This window comes from Vombatus ursinus, unplaced genomic scaffold (genome assembly GCF_900497805.2).
Source record: "Vombatus ursinus unplaced genomic scaffold, bare-nosed wombat genome assembly UNPS02005197.1, whole genome shotgun sequence".
In the NCBI taxonomy this organism is placed as follows: domain Eukaryota; kingdom Metazoa; phylum Chordata; class Mammalia; order Diprotodontia; family Vombatidae; genus Vombatus; species Vombatus ursinus.
In genome coordinates, this window is record NW_020944975.1 from 504,585 (window position 1) to 522,501 (window position 17,917).

Here is a 17,917-nt window from a genome sequence, read left to right on the forward strand (position 1 = left end):
TCAAGGAGCTGACATAATTTGTTGTTTGCATCCCAAACTGGACTCTCTGTGTGTCCTTGGGAGTCAAGACAGGCACCAGTCAACCTGCACTAGGCTGAGAAATGGCTTGTGCAGCTGGAACCCTTGCAGATAAGCAAACATCCTATCTTCATGGTCTAGCAGTTCCCAAGGGAAAAGAATATAACTTTTGCCATTGTCTTGTTCCTCCCCTGTGGGAGGGGTTTTGTCCTTTTTCCACCTTTACTACACCTTTTCCCCTTTCAGGCCATGCCCCTTTAGGTGGATATTTGTGTTTCCTCCTCCTTCCTTTGTAATATTGTTATAAATATGCAAACTTCCATATGGATTTTGAATTTTTTAGATTCCACACTCATGTTCATTCCTCTTCTAATAAACCTAGTTTTCATGTAAGTTACATGAATTATGATTGCTTGTTGACAATCCAAAGAGCACCTTAGCCCAGACTGAACCTTCCCCCAGCTTTTGGCTGGCTGTCTGAGCCTAGCTCCAGAGAGAGGAGCCTCTAGGTATTCCAGGCTAAGCCAAACAGGGCCTGAGACTGACCTGGTTCTAACAATACCCAAATACAGCCTCAGTTTCTGGGCTTTCTAAGAAGGATACAGCATGGCACCAATGGCTAGAACTCAAATGCAGAAGAAAAGCCCTAAGCAAAACCAGCCTGAACAGTCTGTCTGGAAAGCCTACGGCAGGAACCTAGCCACAAGAGTAGCTCTTGATCAGATGAGCATGAGGGGAGGGAGGTCCCTAGGCAGAGCCCACACAGGGAGAAGTCCTAGAATCCTACATTAAGAAGGAGCCCTGAGGCAGAGTCCAGCACTGGGGCAGCCCCAGAGCCCCTCGAAGGAAGGCCGTAGTCTGGCCAACTAGACTCAGAACCAGAAAGGCCTTCCTACATCACTCAGCTACAGAGCTTGACAGAGCAGCAGGCCCCCCCCCCCCCTTGAGCAATCCAAAGAAAATTCCAACCACCACAAGGAAATATTTTGATTTGAAAGACACCTTGGGGATTAATATCAAAGTGGATATTGACTCCATAACAAGTAAAGCCTTAGATAAAAAATGTCCTGGACACATGCAATATGAGAGTTACCACGAGGAAATGAAACAAGATACAGAAATAGAAAGAATGCTAGAAAGGAAACAACAGGAAAGAAAACTGACACCTTAGAAAACCCAGTAGAAAGTGGTCACCTAAGAACTGAATGCCCTGAAAACTAGAATGGGTCAGATAGAAAACAATGACTCAACAATACAAGAAATATAAAACAAAACTAAAAAAAAAATTGGAAAAAGAAAAGGAAAAATAGTATCAAAAACAATTGACCTGGAAAAGAGGAGAAACAATTAAAGAATTATTGGACTACCTATCTGAAAATTATTATAGCAAAAAACAACTCTGGTTACCATATTTCAGAAAAATATAAATGAAGGTTGCCCAGAACTATCAGAAGCAGAGGGAAGAGTAAAAATTGAAGCAATCTACCAGTTATCACCAGAGAGAAACTTCAAAATGCAAGTTCCCAAGCACATCATAGTCAAAATTCAGAGCTTCCAGGAGTCACATTAAGGGAAAGAAGAGGAGGGAAAAATTATTAAATGCCTTCTATGTGCCAGGAACTTGGCAAATATTATCTCATTTGATCCTCACAACAACCCCGGGAGGTAGGTGCTATGAGTATGATCCTTACTTTACAGTTGAGGAAACTGAGGCAGACAGAGGTTAAGAGACTTTCCCAGTCATATAGCTAGTGTCTGAGGCCAGATTTGAATTCTGGTCCTAATGCTCCATCCAGTGTACCATCTAACTGCCTAGCATTTATTAAGCACCTACAGTGTGCCAGCCATTATGCTAAGTACTTTAATAAATATTACCTCATTTGACAAGTATTGCACAAGACTGAGCATTTGTCACTAAAAAGGAGAAATGAGCTTAGAATATGATATTTCAAAAAGCAAGAGATAAAAGTATACAACCAAGAATAACACATATGGCAAAACTAAATAATCCTACAGGGAAAAAAAACAGATCTTTAATTTAATTGAGGATTTCCAAGCATTCCTGATGAAATGGCCAGAACTGAGTAGACATTTAGAAACGGAAAAGCAGTGACAAAAGAAAAACAGAAAGGTAGACAAGTTTGATTCATTAAAAGGGAATATGTGGAGATGAATTATTTACATATTAATGGGGTACAAGAAATAAACGTCTCCTCAGGACCCTAAAATCTTAAAGAGTCATAGAGAAAGGTTAAAATAGCAAAAGTTTTGTGGATGGTTTTACTCTGTTTTAATGGTTATAGGAGAAGACAAAAATGGGAAGGAGGGACTAGAAGAAAAGGAAGAATAAGGTGAAAGAAATCATTAGGTATAGTAGAGGTAAGTAAGATGAGGAGCACATAATCATGGAGGGGGTAGGCATCTCATGAACTTCACTTTCATCTGAATCAGATAAAGGAAAATTAAACACAATTGCATACACAGATACACATACAGATCTTGTCATAGCAATGCATTAAATAAAAAGCAGGATGGCAATCACGATTTCAAATAAGGATACAGTAAATATAGAAAAGACTCAAAGAGATAAGAAGGGAAATAATATACTCAAAAGCATCATAATAAATCATTATTAATTCTCTCTCTCTTCATCTTATGTATCTCTGCTATGCTTAGTAATTTCTCTCATTTTATTCCTTCTTTTCTTCCCATCCCACCTCTCCATTTCTGTCTTTTCCTAAAACCATTAAAATAGAAAAAAAAATCATCTACAGAACGTATGCCATTTTAACTTCTTTCTCCTAGCACTTTTTCTCTCTTTCGCTCTATATACACATATGTGTATACACATGTATATAATACCTACCTATCTAAGCAGGGCTTCTAAATCCTTGAAAAGTTAACTGGAGGGAGAAAAGGATGATAAAACTATAATAGTGGGGGAGCTTAATCTTAATATATCCTTTCATACCTGGACAAATCTAATCAAAAGATAAATAAGAAAGAAGTTAAGGGCTTGAATAGAAGTTTAGAAAAACTAGAGATGAAAGATTTCAGGTGGTTACTTAATGGGAATAGGAAGTAATCTACATATTTCTTAGTTGTGTGACAAAACACAAAAATTGACCATGTTTTGGGGAGTAAAGATCTCACTAAAAATGTAGAAAAACAGAAAAATTATACACATTATTTATTAATTAAAATGCAATAAAATCTCTATAAACACTTTCATCATAATAAAAATCAATAAATTGGGCACTGAATTTTTAAAATTTGAAAAACAAGAAATCAAATAACCCCAACTAAATAACCACGTAGAAATTATAAAAAATTAAAGAGGTTTTTTAAAAGTGAAAGCAAAAAGACAACTGAATTGATAAAAGGGAAGCTTTTAAAAAAATAATAGAATAGATAGCTAACCTGATTTTTTTTAAAGATAGGAAAATCAAATTGTTCATATCAAAAGTGGAAAAGGAGAATTTACATTAGCTGAAGAGGAAATAAAAGAAATTATCAGAAACTATTTTGCCCAATTATATGCTAAGAAAACCGATAACTTAGACCATACAGATGTAATGCAGTCTGGAATCTGATACTAAGAGTCTCCCTTCCCAATTTTTTCATTATTACTCTTGAAATTCTTGACCTTTTGTTCCACCATATGAAATCCATTATATTTTTGTAGCTTTAAAAAAATCCTTTTGTAGTTTGGTATGGTATTGAAAAGAGACAGCTAGATGGCTCTGTGAATAAAACACTGGGCCTAGAGTCAGGAAGACCTGAATTCAAATCTGGCCTCAGTCACTTACTAGCTGTATGACCCTGGGCAAGTCATTTAACCTCTGCTTGCCTTTATCCACTGGAGAAAGAAATGATAAACCACTCCAGTATCTTTGCCAAGAAAACCCTATGGACAGTGGTGAGTATGGTCCACAGGGTCATGAAGAGTAGGGCATGACTGAACAACAACAACAAAACCAAGAGCAGACATATGTAATGGAGCTCCTTTTCAATAAGATCAGGTCTAAAGTAAGGATGCCAATTATGACCACTACTATTTAATAATAGTCCTAGAAGTGCTAGCTGTAGCAGTAAAACAAGAAAAAGAAATGGAAAAAAATAAACATATGCAAAAATAATCTTTTTGCATATATGTACGTGTATATATATGTGTGTATATATATACATATATGTGTATATATGTAATCTAATAATTATCCAAAGACTATATGAATCTAAAACTATAAAACTTCTTATAGGTTAAATTAGAGATAATTTCAAAGGGAAGGCATTTAGATTAAGCAGGACTGGAAAAGATTTCTTATAGAAGGTGAGAATTTAGCTGAGACTTGAAAGAAACTTGGGAAACTAGAGATGCTGATGAGGCAGGAGAGCATTCCACCCATGGGGCATAGCCAGTGAAAACCTTGGGATATCATGTATGAGTAACAGCAAAGAGGCCAATGTCAAAGGATCACAAAGTAGAGGCGAGTAAGGTAAAGATAAACGGAAAGGTAGACTTTGAAAGCCAAACAGAGTATTTTATGTTTGAACCTGAAGGTTATCGCCACTGGAGTTTATTGAATAGGAGGGTGATATGATTAGACATTCATTTTTATGAAAATCAATTTGACAGCTGAGTGGAGAATGAATTGGAATGGGGTGAGAGGTGAGACAGAGAAACCACTCAGTAGGCTATTGCAGTGACCAGATGTGAGGTACCAGGATGATTGCAGTGTCAGAGGAGAGAGGGGGACCTCCACTTCTTTCCACTCACTCTCTTAACTTTATGTAGTTTAGCTTTCAACCTCATCATTCAACAGAAACTGCTGGCTCCAAAGTTACCAATGATCTCTCAATTGCCAAATCTAATGGCTTCTTCTCCATCCCCATCCTTCTTGACCTCTTTGCAGCTTCTGACACTGTCAATCATCCTCTTGTTGATCCACTCTTCTCTCTAGGTTTTTGTGACACTGCTTCCTCTAGGGTCACTGCCTACCCATCTGACCAATCCTTCTCAGTCACTTTTGCTATATCTTTGTCCAGTTTGTGCCGGTTAACAGGGGGTGTCTTCGGGCAGCTAGGTGGTACAGTAGATAGAGTATCAGCCCTGGATTCAGGAGGACCTGAGTTCAAATCCTGCCTCAGACACATAACTTACTAGCTGTGTGACCTTGGGCAAGTCACTTAACCCCACTGCCTAGCCAAAAAACAACAACAAAACAGTAGGTGTCTCCCAGGGCCCTCTTCTCTTCTCGCTCTAAACTATTTTGCTTGATCTCATTAGTTGCCATACATTCAATTATCATTTCTATTCTGAGAGTCTCAAATCTACTTCTCCAGCCCTAACTTCTCTATTGACCTCCAGGCTTAAATCTCCAACTACTGGTCACTTCAAAACGGTATCCCACGGGCATCATTAAACTCAATGCATCATAACTGAACTCATTTATCTTTTTCCCCAAACCCTCCCCTTTTCCTAACTCACCTATTACAGTAGAGGGTAAAGTGCAGTGTTCTTTCAATCACTCACTCAGGCTCAAAACTAGGCTCAAATCCTCACTTTCTCACCATCAAATCCTGTTGATTTTACTTTAATACATCTTTCATGTGTCCCCTTCTCTTCTCTGATATTGCCACTACCCTGGCACAGGCCCTCATTACCTCATGGCATAGTTATTTCAATTGCCTTTTGGTTAAAGACTGTTTCAATTCTGTCCCTACTCTAATAGGAAGACTCGGTTATCAAACTGATATTCCTGAAGTGTAGGTCTGACCATTTCATCCTTCTACTCAATAAATTCCAGTGGCTCCCTATTGCCTCCAAGATCAAATATAAAAATCTTGTTTGGCTTTCAAAGTCCTTCATAAGCTGCCTCCTGCCCACCTTCCTAGTCTTTCTATACCTTACTCACCCCCATGTAACCCCATGATCCAGTTTTACTGACTCCTTTACTTTTCTTCAAGCAAGAGATCAGCATTCACATAGAATCTGCTCCCAAAGGCATGCATTTTCATGGTTGTCCCCCATTCCTGGAACTCTCCTGCCTTATCTCTGCCTCTTAGTTTCTCCGGCTTTCCTTCAGGTCTCAGCTAAAATCCCACCTCCTACAAGATTTTCCCAATTATCTTTAATGTTTAATGCATGTTGTTTCCACTAGATTGTGAGTTCCTAGAGAGCAAGGATTGTCTTTTTGCCTTTCTTTGTGTCCCCAGTGATTTGCACAATACACAACATATAGTATTTACTTAATAAATGCTTGTTAACTAACAAATAAAATGTAAAAAAAAGAATCCAGGGTCCCTTTTTTAACAATGGTAAGCAAAAAGTTATCAGATTCCATTATTGCCCAAACATTAAGTAAAGGCAGAACTGAAATCCAGATTGGCCTTGAATTTGCATATGATCATTCTTTTTTCTGCTTTCTATAGGAAAAGGGAATCAAAGTTCTGGGAAGAGAAACAAAATTTAGATAAGACTGGACAGGATGACTGAGAAGTCCTGTTCTGATGCTTCATCAAAATATGGGAGTTGACTCGAGTTGATGAAGGTTATATCAGTAGAGTATAAGCTTTGGCAGATTTTATCAAGCAGGAAAAGTTTTGAGTTGTGGTCCCTTCAGTTGACTGGATCTGTTTACAAGTTAAATATGGTGGGGTTCTAGAATTTTGAGGTCATGGATATTCCATACCACAAAATGGAATTTCAGGTTTCATTTTCTCTCCCTCTCCCTTCCATTTACCTTTGGACACATTTCATAAGTGTCTACTTAAGCTTTCAAAGAAACTACCACCTACTCATTTAAAACCTGGAGAGGCAACAGATTGAAGACAGCAAGGAAATAAGGGTTATAGGACAGAAAATTGGTAACAGATTCTAGTAAATGTATCTACTGGGAATGTATTAGGACTTCTTGGTCCAAACTGCCCAAGGAAGCCCCAAAACATGACCACTCTTCAATTTTTAAAATTTGTTTTTAATTAATTTAAATCTTTTTTATTTTTTTAATCTTTATTTAATTTTATTTTTAAAATACTGAACTTAACAAACACCAAATAAAACGAACATTTCCAGTTTACAGAGTACTGGACTTGGATTGGAAAAACCTACTTTATTTGGAATCCTGCCTCAGACACTAGCTGTGTGACCCTAGGCAAGTCACTTAATTTCTCTGGGTTTCAGTTTTCTCAACTGTAAAAAATCAATGACTTCCAGTTCTAAATCTTATGATCCTATGACCAAATACAGAACAGAGAGAATTGTACATGAAACTGTAAATCTCTATTACAAACACATTGTTCTTAAAATATATATACATTCAACATGTAACCTTCAAAACTGTCCTATTTGTCAGTGTTTCCTCCCTCTGGCTTTCCTTCTATTCTTTTCTGCTTCAATAACACTCTTCTTTTTGGCAAACTAACACTATTCCTATATACCAACGAATAGAAGGGAAGAAACAAAACTCTTATAACATATACACACAAATCTGCAAAACAAATTCCTACATTGACAGTATCTGAAATGTCTAATTCTGTTCATTCACATTATATATATGTATCTCGTATAAAATAAAGTTATTTGCATGTCGACTCCCCAATTAGAAAGTGAGCTCCTTGAGTTCAGAGGCTGTTTTTGCTTTTTATTTTTTTGCATGCCCAGAGCTTAGCACAGAGTCCAGCACAAAGTAAGCACTCAATAAATGCTTGTCCTCAACAGACTATGATGCTAAGTGCTCACAAGGTCTTTCCTTAATGTTAACTAACTCTGCCTCAAAGTCCAATGACATCTCTCCAAATATTGCTTCAAATGTCCATAGAACCCCAATTTAGCTTTATACTGCTTTCCGTCCACTATTACCGTGAGCCTGTTGACACTCTCCATTCCCTAGTATCACTGCAGCTTTCAAATCAGCAACTGATACTCCCATCCCCTCAACATATATGCATTTACATAAATATATCTATATATACATATTTGCATATATTATACATACATATATAATGCCAAAAATCTGAGTGTAGTTTTAAGCTTTAATGACTTGTGTGTACATACATACATACATGTATGTATATGTGTACACATATGCATACTCGTATATATACATATATAGGTGATCTCTCATATCCCTATCTCACCTATCTCCCAGTGTTGTTTTAAGGATAAGATATTTGCATATAAATACACTATTATTATCATTATGCTAGTAACAGCAGATAGCTACATGGATAAAGGGTTTGACTTGGAGTCAGGAAGATCTGAGTTCAAATCCAGCCTCAGACACTTATCAGCTGTGTTTCGCCTTACTCCCTTCCTCCCGAAAACTAGGACCATAAAAGCATCCACCTCGAGGATTTGTTGGGAGTAGCAAAGGAGGTAGCATATGTAAAGTGTTTTGCAAACCATACATGCAAAGCTAGCTATTATGATGCTTATTTCCTTCTAAGATCCCATATTCATTCCCCTCTGTAGTGCCTTCCAATCCAGGCTCTCCCAGAGGTTTAGGATTGAAAAATCTAATAAAAATGCCCATTTCCGAGATCAAGATCTGAGTGAAGAAAAAGCTCTCTCCCCACCTCCCATCCAGAGCTGGCCAGACTCCTCCCCCACCAGGGATCAGATCCTGACAGGACTTTCTTAGGACTAATCACGCCTTGCAGGGAAGTGCTCAGTTTTGGGGTGCAGGGGCGGGGCTAAGGTCCTGAGGTGCCTTCGGCCCACCTCCGAACGCGCGGGGGGTCACTGCAGGCGCTCCAAGGCCCCGAAACAGCAAGGGCTTCAGCTGCGGGCGCCCGGGGTGGGGAGGGAGGGAGAGAGAGAGGAAGGTCAGAGCTTGCACGAGGCGTCGGGAACCTGGGGAACGGGGAAGCCGAGGCTGGGACTGGGGACCTACGAGAAGGGGAGGGACAACAGATGGCAACAACCCGCGAGGCCGCGGTCCCCCACCTCCGTCTGCCTTTCCCACCAAAGCAGAGGCCCGGCCGCCCGGGCGCGAGCACAGCGGTCTAGCTTCTCTCTCACTGAGCACGCGTGGAGACTAGACGGCAAAGGCGAAGCGGGAAAGGGGGGAGGCGGAAGTGCCTCGGCGCACGCATGCTAACTCCTTCGCAAAAACTACAATTCCCAGCGGACCCCGTTCTGCCGTAATCACAGCTTTTAGTTATTATGAGCAGGGCCTGATTAGAATTGGGATGGTTCTTTTGACATTAAGGCTTGTCTCTCTGCCCAGGGATGGATAATGTTTTTTTTTCTTTTCCCAAATCCTGATTCTAATTCTGCTGCATTTCAGCTTTATTTTCCAGCGAATCACTTGCCACTCGCCCCTCCACGGTTCCCCTCCCTCTTCGCAGCCAAAGGACCCTTGATCCTAATTCCGCCCCTCCGAACTCGTATTGGCCAGTCGATGGGAGGTTGCATTAATTGAGGGCGGTCCAAACACCTCATTTTCCAATGCGAAGAGGCGCTGAGGCCACGTTCCTTCGCAGCAAAGAATCTGCCAAGTGGTGATGGTTACTTTTGATTGGATCGGAGCAAATAGGGGTGGGGGAGAAGGGAGACTGTGCGCAGGTGCGGTCGGGGTGGCGACGGTGGGCGGGGAAAGAATAGGGAGTGACGTGATACCTCCCACCCCTTCCGGCCTTTTTAATTTGGCTAGGAGGCAGGGAAACGAGATAGAGTGAAGAAATCCAATCATTCCATTTTAGGGAAAGTCTAAGGCAATCTTTTGGCTATTTCACCAGAGCTCAGTTTTCTTTTTTTTCTTAGCCGCTCTTCTCTGCCAGGAGAGTGAGAGTTAAGGTGACATCTTGGCACCAATTTTATTCTAGTGACAAGTCTTTCAGAGGATGTAAGCCTGTGTACTCCAAACCCCTCTACCATCCCTTTCTTATTTCCACTTTCCCTTTCCCGCACCCCTAGTTGGGCTTGGGGTGCGTGTGTATGTGAAGTAATTCATAATTAAAAATTTGCCGAGGCGTCCACCTCCTTCTAGGATGCTGCTACGTCCCCATCTTGGCTGAACAGGGAAGACTGTATAATGGAATAAGAAACTGGCTTTACAATCCCGAGGTGAGTGGTAGCTCCCAGCACGTGCAACGCCAAGAAGCGCGAGACTGATAGGTCGAGTGCGCAGGCGTGGCCCTTTCGAGGAGGAAAGAGGCGGGGTGGAAAGGCAGCAGGGCTAGCAGCCAGGCGGAGGCCGCAGACGTTCAGACCCAGGAGCCGGGGACGGGGTGTAAGGAAGCTCTTCCCATCGGCCCTACGCCGACGGTTGGTGGGCGTGCGCGAAGGATACGGGTGGGAGGTAGATCGTTGCGAAGGCAACGGGGCTGTCACTTGGAAGCGGCAGTTCCCTTTTTTAAAAGCCTGTAGCCGTTAAGTTTGTTCTGTCCCTGGTGCGGGCACAACAGGGGGCGTGGGGTAGAGTGCGCACGCGCAGTGTATCCGGTCGCGCGCGTTAGGAGGGGTGGAGGAAAAAGCGCAGGCTCTGTTGTTTTCTTACTCAGTTCGGGTCTCGCGGGCAGCTTGTTTTGGTCTCGCGCGGGTTAGTGGAGACGCGAGAGAATAAGGGAAGAGCGAGGTTACGCGCGCACTGGGAGAAGGGGCGGGGAAGAAGAAGGGAAAAGGGAGGGGGTGTAGGCCCCCTGATCTCCCTCGTTAGCCTAATCGGGGGAGGGGGGAAGAGATGATCGAGATGGCAGCTGAGAAGGAGCCGTTCCTCGTGCCGGCCCCGCCGCCGCCACCCCTCAAAGCTGATTCCAGTGGTGGGGGTGGCACTCTGGTGCAGCCACACCGAGAGGCCTTCTCCGGGGAGCTTTGTGGCGGGACAGCTCAGGGACCAAGCCCACATACGCCCACCGTATCAGGCAGGGAGGGCTTTCTGGCCCCGTCCTCCGCTAGGGCTGGCCAGAATCCGCAGCGAAGTGGCGACCCGATGGCGCAGGGGGAGGCCCGCCAGTCCGAAGCTCTTAGAGAGGCCCCTCCCCCTGACATGGAGGAGGAGCGAAGGGGATGGGGCGGGGCCGAACTAGGGACCCCAGCACCCCCCAGACAGCGCAATGGCTTTCAGCCCCATAGGCCCTCAGGGGCTGGTGGGAGCAAGAGGAGGAATAGCTGTAATGTGGGTGGCTTCAAGCATCCAGCCTTCAAGAGGCGTAGGCGAGTTAACTCGGACTGCGACCCAGTGTTGCCCTCCAATTTTCTCTTGGGGGGCAATATCTTCGATCCTTTGAATCTGAATAGCCTCCTGGATGAGGAGGTAAGTCGAGCACTCAATGCTGAGACTCCCAAGTCCTCCCCACTGCCAGCTAAGGGGAGGGACCCTGTGGAAATCCTCATTCCCAAGGACATCACTGACCCACTCAGCCTCAATGCTTGCACTGATGAGGCCCAAGTGGTTCGTGCCTCACCGCTCAAGACTGGTAGGAAGCGACATCGACATCGTGGACAGCACCACCAGCAACAGGCAGGAGGACCTGGGGGGAATGATCCCACCTCCTCTGCACCTCCCCCATCTTCCACAACTCCCTCGCTGCATGGAGAAGCCACCCCCCAGCAGCTGCAACAACGACAGAGGTCCCAAGGCCGGGATGGCCCCCAGCCTTATGAACTGAATACTGCCATCAACTGTAGGGATGAAGTAGTGTCCCCCCTTCTGCCTGCCCCACAGGACCCCCCAGGCACACGTGCAGCCCCTTCAGCTGCCTCAACTACACCCGCTCCCTTGTCTTCTTCCTCCCGCCACCACCGGAAACGTCGTAGGACTTCCAGCAAGTCTGAGTCAGGTGCCAGGGCTAGTGGGCAGGGCCCTAAGGAGAAAGTCCGGGTAAGAGGGGGAGGCCGCTATCATGACCACCCTCTGCCTGCAGCTGGTTTCAAGAAGCAGCAAAGTAAGTTCCAATATGGGAACTATTGCAAGTACTATGGCTATCGAAACCCAAATTGTGAGGATGGGAGGCTTCGGGTGATGAGGCCTGAATGGTTCCAGGGCCGTGATGTACTGGACCTAGGCTGCAATGTAGGCCACCTGACGCTAAGCATTGCTTGCAAGTGGGGCCCAGCTCGAGTAGTGGGTGTAGACATCGATGCTCGGCTCATACACTCTGCTCGACAGAACATCCGACATTATCTATCTGAGGAACTTCGTCTCACACCCCAGCCACCTGAAGGAGTCCAAGGACCAGAGGGTGGTAAGGGGACTGCTACCACCCGAAAGAAGAGCTGCTTCCCAGCCTCCCTGACTGCCAGTCGGGGCCCCATTGCTGCACCCCAAGTGCCTCTGGATGGGGCTGATGCCTCCATATTTCCCAATAATGTTGTCTTCATCACGGTAAGGAGACCTAGTAGCTGTTGGAATACGAAATATTTTTGCAGACTTGTTTACTGTGCCATGACCAGAGAGGGAGGAGAGGCAATTATGGCTAGGAGCAAAACTATTCTTATTTGGTATGTCCTGAACTGCAGCTTGGGAACTCACATTTGAAAATGGGCTAGGGCCTGTGCAGATAGGGCCTTGATTTCCCAGCTTAATGATTATATGCAACCTTCCCCAGGAATTCAAGGTGCTTGCTTATAAGGACAATGAGTATGGAATTCCTCTGCCCTGTTAATACCCTTAAACTGAGTCTGCTCAGCAGACTAGGATTATTCCAATTAATATTTTAAACTGGCAAAAACTTGACCAGAGAGCTATCCCAGGAGCCATACTCAGGTGACAAGTATCTGGCCTGGTGCCTCTCCTGTATTTTTCAGGTTAGATAGACCAGAGGATTCATTGCCCTTTTCCACTGTAGACTTCTGTCTCAACAACCCTTATCTTCATGAGAAAGCTAGAACCCTGCAGTCAACTTTTCTCCTTTAATGTATTGGTTTGAATGTTATTAGTCAGAAAACTCTAGTGGATTACCTAGGAGTAGAACCAACAACAACAAAAAGGTGTAGGGAAAAATTTTAGGGACTTACAGTTTTAGTCCTAGAAAGAACTTGTGAGGTCCAAAGGTCCCCTTGGATTAGTCCAACCCCTTCATTTTACAGATCAAATCAAGTTCCCAGGGCAGTTAAGTGCTTTGCACATGGTCATATAGGCAGTAAGTGTAGGATCTGAGGCTTCCAGTTCAAGATATTTCTGTAGAGTAAGGTAAAGGGGACTGAAAAGTTTGGTGGGGAGTCAGAGCTATGGATAGGGTTAGGCTTTGGGGGCAGTGGGATTTTTTAAAATTTTCAGTTAACCTCAACATTTTAAGTGCATAGTTTCTGCCAGGCACCGGGGACATAAAAAATAAATTGAACATGCCTTGCACTCACAAAGTTTATATTTTCCTGAGTTTTGTTAAAATTTAACACTGAAGAAAACTCACTTGAAACTCTCACAAGACTGGGGGCAGGGAGTGGAGAGGTGCAAGTGGAGAGGATGACAGAGAATGGGGAAAGACTGGAGGGGCTACCCAAGACCTCCTGAGGAAATGCATCTTTGCCCTAGGGAAAATTGGTGTGGGAGGGAGATAAGTACTGGAATTGGGTCAAGGCTGAACACTAGGGCTTTCTCCCATAATGACCTTGCCCATACCTCAGATAACTAATCGATTTTGGTGGTTTGTCCGTGGTACAGCCTTCTTTCTACTGTCTGTACTCTTTCCTTGTGCTTTCTCTGTTCTGCCAGAGTGAGGCAGAGGTGCTGGAACAGAGTGACATTCAACTAGGGAAGTTCAGTACCCTCAATAAGCTTGTTTGGGAAATGTCTGAAAGGCAAAACTACAGATTAAACCTGCCTTAATTTTTTTGGGATTCCATAGTGGAATAAAGGAGTGGAGAATACTGGTTTCCCTGTAATGACCTTTATTAAAAAAAAAAAAAAAAAACTTGCCTTCTCAGGGTAATTATGTGTTAGATCGAGATGAATTGGTAGAAGCCCAAGCTCCTGAGTATGATGTGGTGCTCTGTCTCAGTCTCACTAAATGGGTGCATCTGAACTGGGGTGATGAAGGATTGAAGCGAATGTTTCGAAGAATCTACCGCCACCTACGACCTGGGGGCATTCTGGTTTTAGAGCCCCAGCCTTGGTCATCCTATGGCAAGAGGAAGACACTCACAGTAAGTTGGACCCTAGGGGAAGGTGAAAGGGATCATTCCCATGAAGTTGGGGGGGCAGGGGGAGATGTATTGGTTAAATGGGGCTCTGGCTAAAATTCTTGGCTGAGAGAGGAAGAATGGGAGTGAGTAAGTCAACAAGCATTTGGGAACTTAATATGCTAGGCACTGTGCAAAGTGCTAGGGATACAAAGAAAGATTAGTACCTGTGCTTATTCCTAGGAAACTATCTACAAGAATTATTATCGAATTCAGCTGAAACCTGAGCAGTTCAGTTCCTACTTGACATCCCCTGAGGTTGGCTTCTCTAGCTATGAGCTTGTGGCCACACCCCACAACTCTTCCAAAGGTGAGATCCATACTAGTCCATCTTGGTCTATATTTTGTGGGTGGGGGATGGAGAGTGGGTAGAAGACTTCAAGTGGATGATAACACCTCCCAGCTTGGCTGAGGAAGAGTAGAAATTATGAGGGAGGTCTTAAATTGCAACACTCATCTCTGCACTATTTGCCCTTCATACTTGTTGGCTATAGACAATTGACCCATGTGCTATCTCAATTCCTGTGTTTTCTCTTTTATAGTATCACTTTTCCTTATCCATACCTTTTCCCTACAGGCTTCCAGCGTCCTGTATACCTGTTCCACAAGGCTAATTCCCCTAGCCAATGAGGAGCCCTTCAAGGACAATAATGAGAGGCTGCTCTGTGTTACTGAGGACCTGTGGGGGTGGTGGAAAGAAGTTCCACTCATGGCTTGCTCCTCTTCCCGATAACCCAATTTGTTTTCCTGCCAGAATCTTTAAGAAGGAGACTTCCAATCTCCAGCACCTAAACATCGGGCACAATTGGACTAAAGGTTGTCACCGATTTCTCCCCACAGCCTACTAGGCTGGATGATATGGATTGTGAACCCTTGCTTTTAGTAAGGGGAGCTGGGTGTCCAAATCTCAATCGCTCTGGGCCTTCCCTTTTTGTCTCTTTCCCATCTACCCCTTGGATTCCTAGCCCCTGGTGGGCACCCTGGCCACGTTTCAGTGGACCAATTTAGGATTGGGTATCACCAGATACTGCAGAAGTCCCCTCTAGATGGTCCTTGTGTGATGGGGGGAAGAGAGGGTTTGGGGTGAAAGCAGCACAATAAACCTGGTATTGAAGGCAGTGACCCCTAAATTTAAATCTTTTGCTTAGCTAATGGACTGAGAAGTCAATGTAGGGAGCAGAACCCTGTCCCCTCTGCAAATGTCCCAGGCTGGTGTATTAGAGGTGTGTTGAAGGAATGGGGCATTGAAGAAACTGAAGAGGCGGAAACTCCTGTAAAAGAGTAGGGCTTTTATTGACTAGGGAGGTGTGGAGAACTCTACTTTTTCTGCAAGTAGTCACATGTCCCAAAACTCTACAAGGGAAAGTGACATTAGGTTGTCCTCTGCTGAAGGAGATCCCATAGCCTCAAATGTGGCCATGCACAAGAAGAAAACAGAACATACAATACTTTTAAATCCAATAACCGGAGAGGAAATCAACCTTTATATCTTCCCACTCCTATTTCATATAAAAGAGAGATTACTAGGATCCTTTTTGGGTAAGGGGGAAGCTATCTTCACACCATTTCCCATCTTCATGTTGCTTTTCTCACCCCTTCCCCTGGAAGGTTCAAACCCTATGGGAGTAGCACAGTAGCACTCAATAAGAGAAAGTTTTCAAGAGCTGTTCTTAGGCTCTTATTAGGCTAAGCCTTACTGATTACCAACCTTTTCCAAATCCTCAGAAAAAAAGTTCACTTATCAAAAAACTTTATTTCTATAAAACCCAATGTAAAGGACAATACCAATATGTGCACCCTTCCCACCACAACAAAAATAAAAGTGAAGACAATTCTGTAATACTATGTATCCCACCGTCTGAGAGTCTGATGCATGAGGAAGGTATCCTCTGCAGGACGGGTCTGTGGCTTTAGCTTCAAGAGTGGGAACCCTTCAAGCATTAAGTGTGGAGACTCATGGGCCAGTGATTGGGGATCACATAAGATGCTTAGTTCTGGACCTGCCGCAGGAACCTCCTGTTTGGGATTGGAATACAAGTCAGGAACAACAGCAGGAAAAGGTAAGTTTTACAACAACCAAAAGCAAGCCAGGGGTCCGTGGGGATTGCGTCTGAGACCTGAAGATGAAGTGCATCCCCTTTCCCTTGCCCCTTCCACCTCAAACACAAACCTTTATCTTGTGGATTGGGACCTGAGGCTGTGATGGAAGCAAGGCCAGTCTTTCCATCAACGCAGCATTCAACACTTGCTCCTTTGGCACCTGCAGGCTCACCAGGTCCCGGTAGAGCCGCTGGGATCTAGGCATGTTCAACCCTGATGGGAAGAGGTGGTGGGCCAGCTGGGGTGGGAGCTAGAACAGCCCCTGCACCTACAGTCTCAATCCATTGGTGGGAAACCTCCCGGTTACCACCAGTCACACTTCCTTACCCTCCGACACGTTTTCCTCCATCTCACAGCGACTTAAGAATGAACTTTTCAACTGCTCCTCTGCAGCCTTCAGGGCATCAAACTGCCCCAAGGCTGTGACCTCCCTAAGGGACTCTAGTTGTTGCCCCAGGGCCAGGGTACTTTGAAGCCCTGGGGCTACGAGGTGTGGTAAGGCTTCACACTTCTCCAAAGGTTCGTCTGTGGGTATCCTCCCCCGTGGCGGGGACACGCTGGAAGCGGGAGACTGACACGGGGAAGCCAGGTGGAAGCGAACCTGGAAAGAGATGAACTGGTGATGTGGTGGGCAAGAGAACCAAGTGGGGAGGAAGACGGGGCCAGTGTACGAAACAGACTAGAGTGTACTTCTAGCGATGGAAACGAGAACGGCAGGAAGCAGAGCAAAGAGGACGAGTGAACAGCAGGAGGGAGACCAGGTGAGGCAGGAATGAGGGAACGAGAGAGGCAAAGCCTCCTCACCTGCCGCGCTCTTTGCTGTCCTCTCCGGCCCCCGGACCTGGCTCCCCCCAGCCGGAGGATGGAGCAGGGCGGCTCGGGGCTCCTCGGGCCTGGGCTCAGACTCAGGTCCAGGCCGGGTTCGGGCTCGGGCTTGGAGGCAAAGGGTTCGGGTTCTACTTCTGGAGCCCCCACGGTCACCCCCTCCCTCGAGGGTCCCCCGAACCTTCCCTTGCCCCGACTCAGCATCATCCGGTAATTGGCAAAGGGGAGGAAGATCTGGAGTAAGCCCACTGGTCAGAAACGCTATGGTCCAGGAGTCCGCGGCGCAGCCACCAAAACCCGTTAGCGTTCCCAAGAGAAGGCTGGGAGAACAACCCCCTCCCACCCCACGCGTCACTTCTCCTTTGGGTTTTTCTACAACGTTTCCGCCCTGAAGCGACATGGACCCTCCCTTGGGCTAGACTGAAGAGCTTCACGACCAATCAGGAGACGGCGAGGACTTACGCGTCCTCGAAGCCCGCAAAGCCCGAGGGACGGGAGGAGGAGGGGCGGAAAGATGGGAAGCGAACGATTGGTTGCCAGCCGCGCTTGTCTTCTGTGACGTGATGCGAACGGCCAACGTGCTCGGGGACGGGGCGCGCACCTCGAACATCTTTGTCCTCCTTCTTAAACCTCGCAGCGTAGACGTTAACCGTATGTTTGCTCTCCGCTCTCCTAAGGGAGCACGGTACCGTTATGAGGGAAAGACCGTGGACGAGGTTGCGTCCCTTCCGTAGTCCCAGGCCTAGAATAGCTTTCGAATCTAGAGTGAACAGGTGTTCGACATAGACAAACGGCTCCCTGCTTTGCCTCTTGGTCTCAGTTGGTCCGCGCTGGGTTCTGTCCTCCCTC

At 45.1% G+C, this 17,917-nt stretch overlaps 3 protein-coding genes across 4 annotated transcripts in view; 1 reads left to right on the top strand and 2 right to left on the bottom strand.

The window, feature by feature from the left end:
• ZCWPW1 (zinc finger CW-type and PWWP domain containing 1) overlaps positions 1 to 9,066 on the bottom strand; it is a 39,488-nt gene extending 30,422 nt beyond the window's left edge. Inside the window, exon 1 of one of the 2 annotated variants that reach the window (XM_027844183.1) lies at positions 8,966 to 9,066. The gene's annotated coding sequence lies outside the window, so the exon portion shown is untranslated. The remainder of the gene's footprint in view (positions 1 to 8,965) is intronic. The other variant, XM_027844199.1, reaches the window with a different exon arrangement.
• Positions 9,067 to 10,132: 1,066 nt separating this feature from the next.
• On the top strand, positions 10,133 to 15,265 carry MEPCE (methylphosphate capping enzyme). The gene is made up of 4 exons (XM_027843929.1): positions 10,133 to 12,347; positions 13,889 to 14,107; positions 14,327 to 14,453; positions 14,721 to 15,265. Exons 1-4 carry the CDS (start codon positions 10,704 to 10,706, stop codon positions 14,771 to 14,773), a joined length of 2,043 nt encoding a protein of 680 aa, XP_027699730.1. The 5' UTR covers positions 10,133 to 10,703; the 3' UTR covers positions 14,774 to 15,265.
• A 147-nt stretch (positions 15,266 to 15,412) lies between these two features.
• Positions 15,413 to 17,408, bottom strand: PPP1R35 (protein phosphatase 1 regulatory subunit 35). The gene is made up of 4 exons (XM_027843942.1): positions 17,048 to 17,408; positions 16,571 to 16,844; positions 16,314 to 16,456; positions 15,413 to 16,159 (listed from the first exon to the last, which is right to left on the bottom strand). The coding sequence occupies exons 1-4, from the start codon at positions 17,273 to 17,275 to the stop codon at positions 15,986 to 15,988; spliced, it is 819 nt and encodes a 272-aa protein (XP_027699743.1). The 5' UTR covers positions 17,276 to 17,408; the 3' UTR covers positions 15,413 to 15,985.
• Between the last annotated feature and the right edge of the window lie 509 nt (positions 17,409 to 17,917).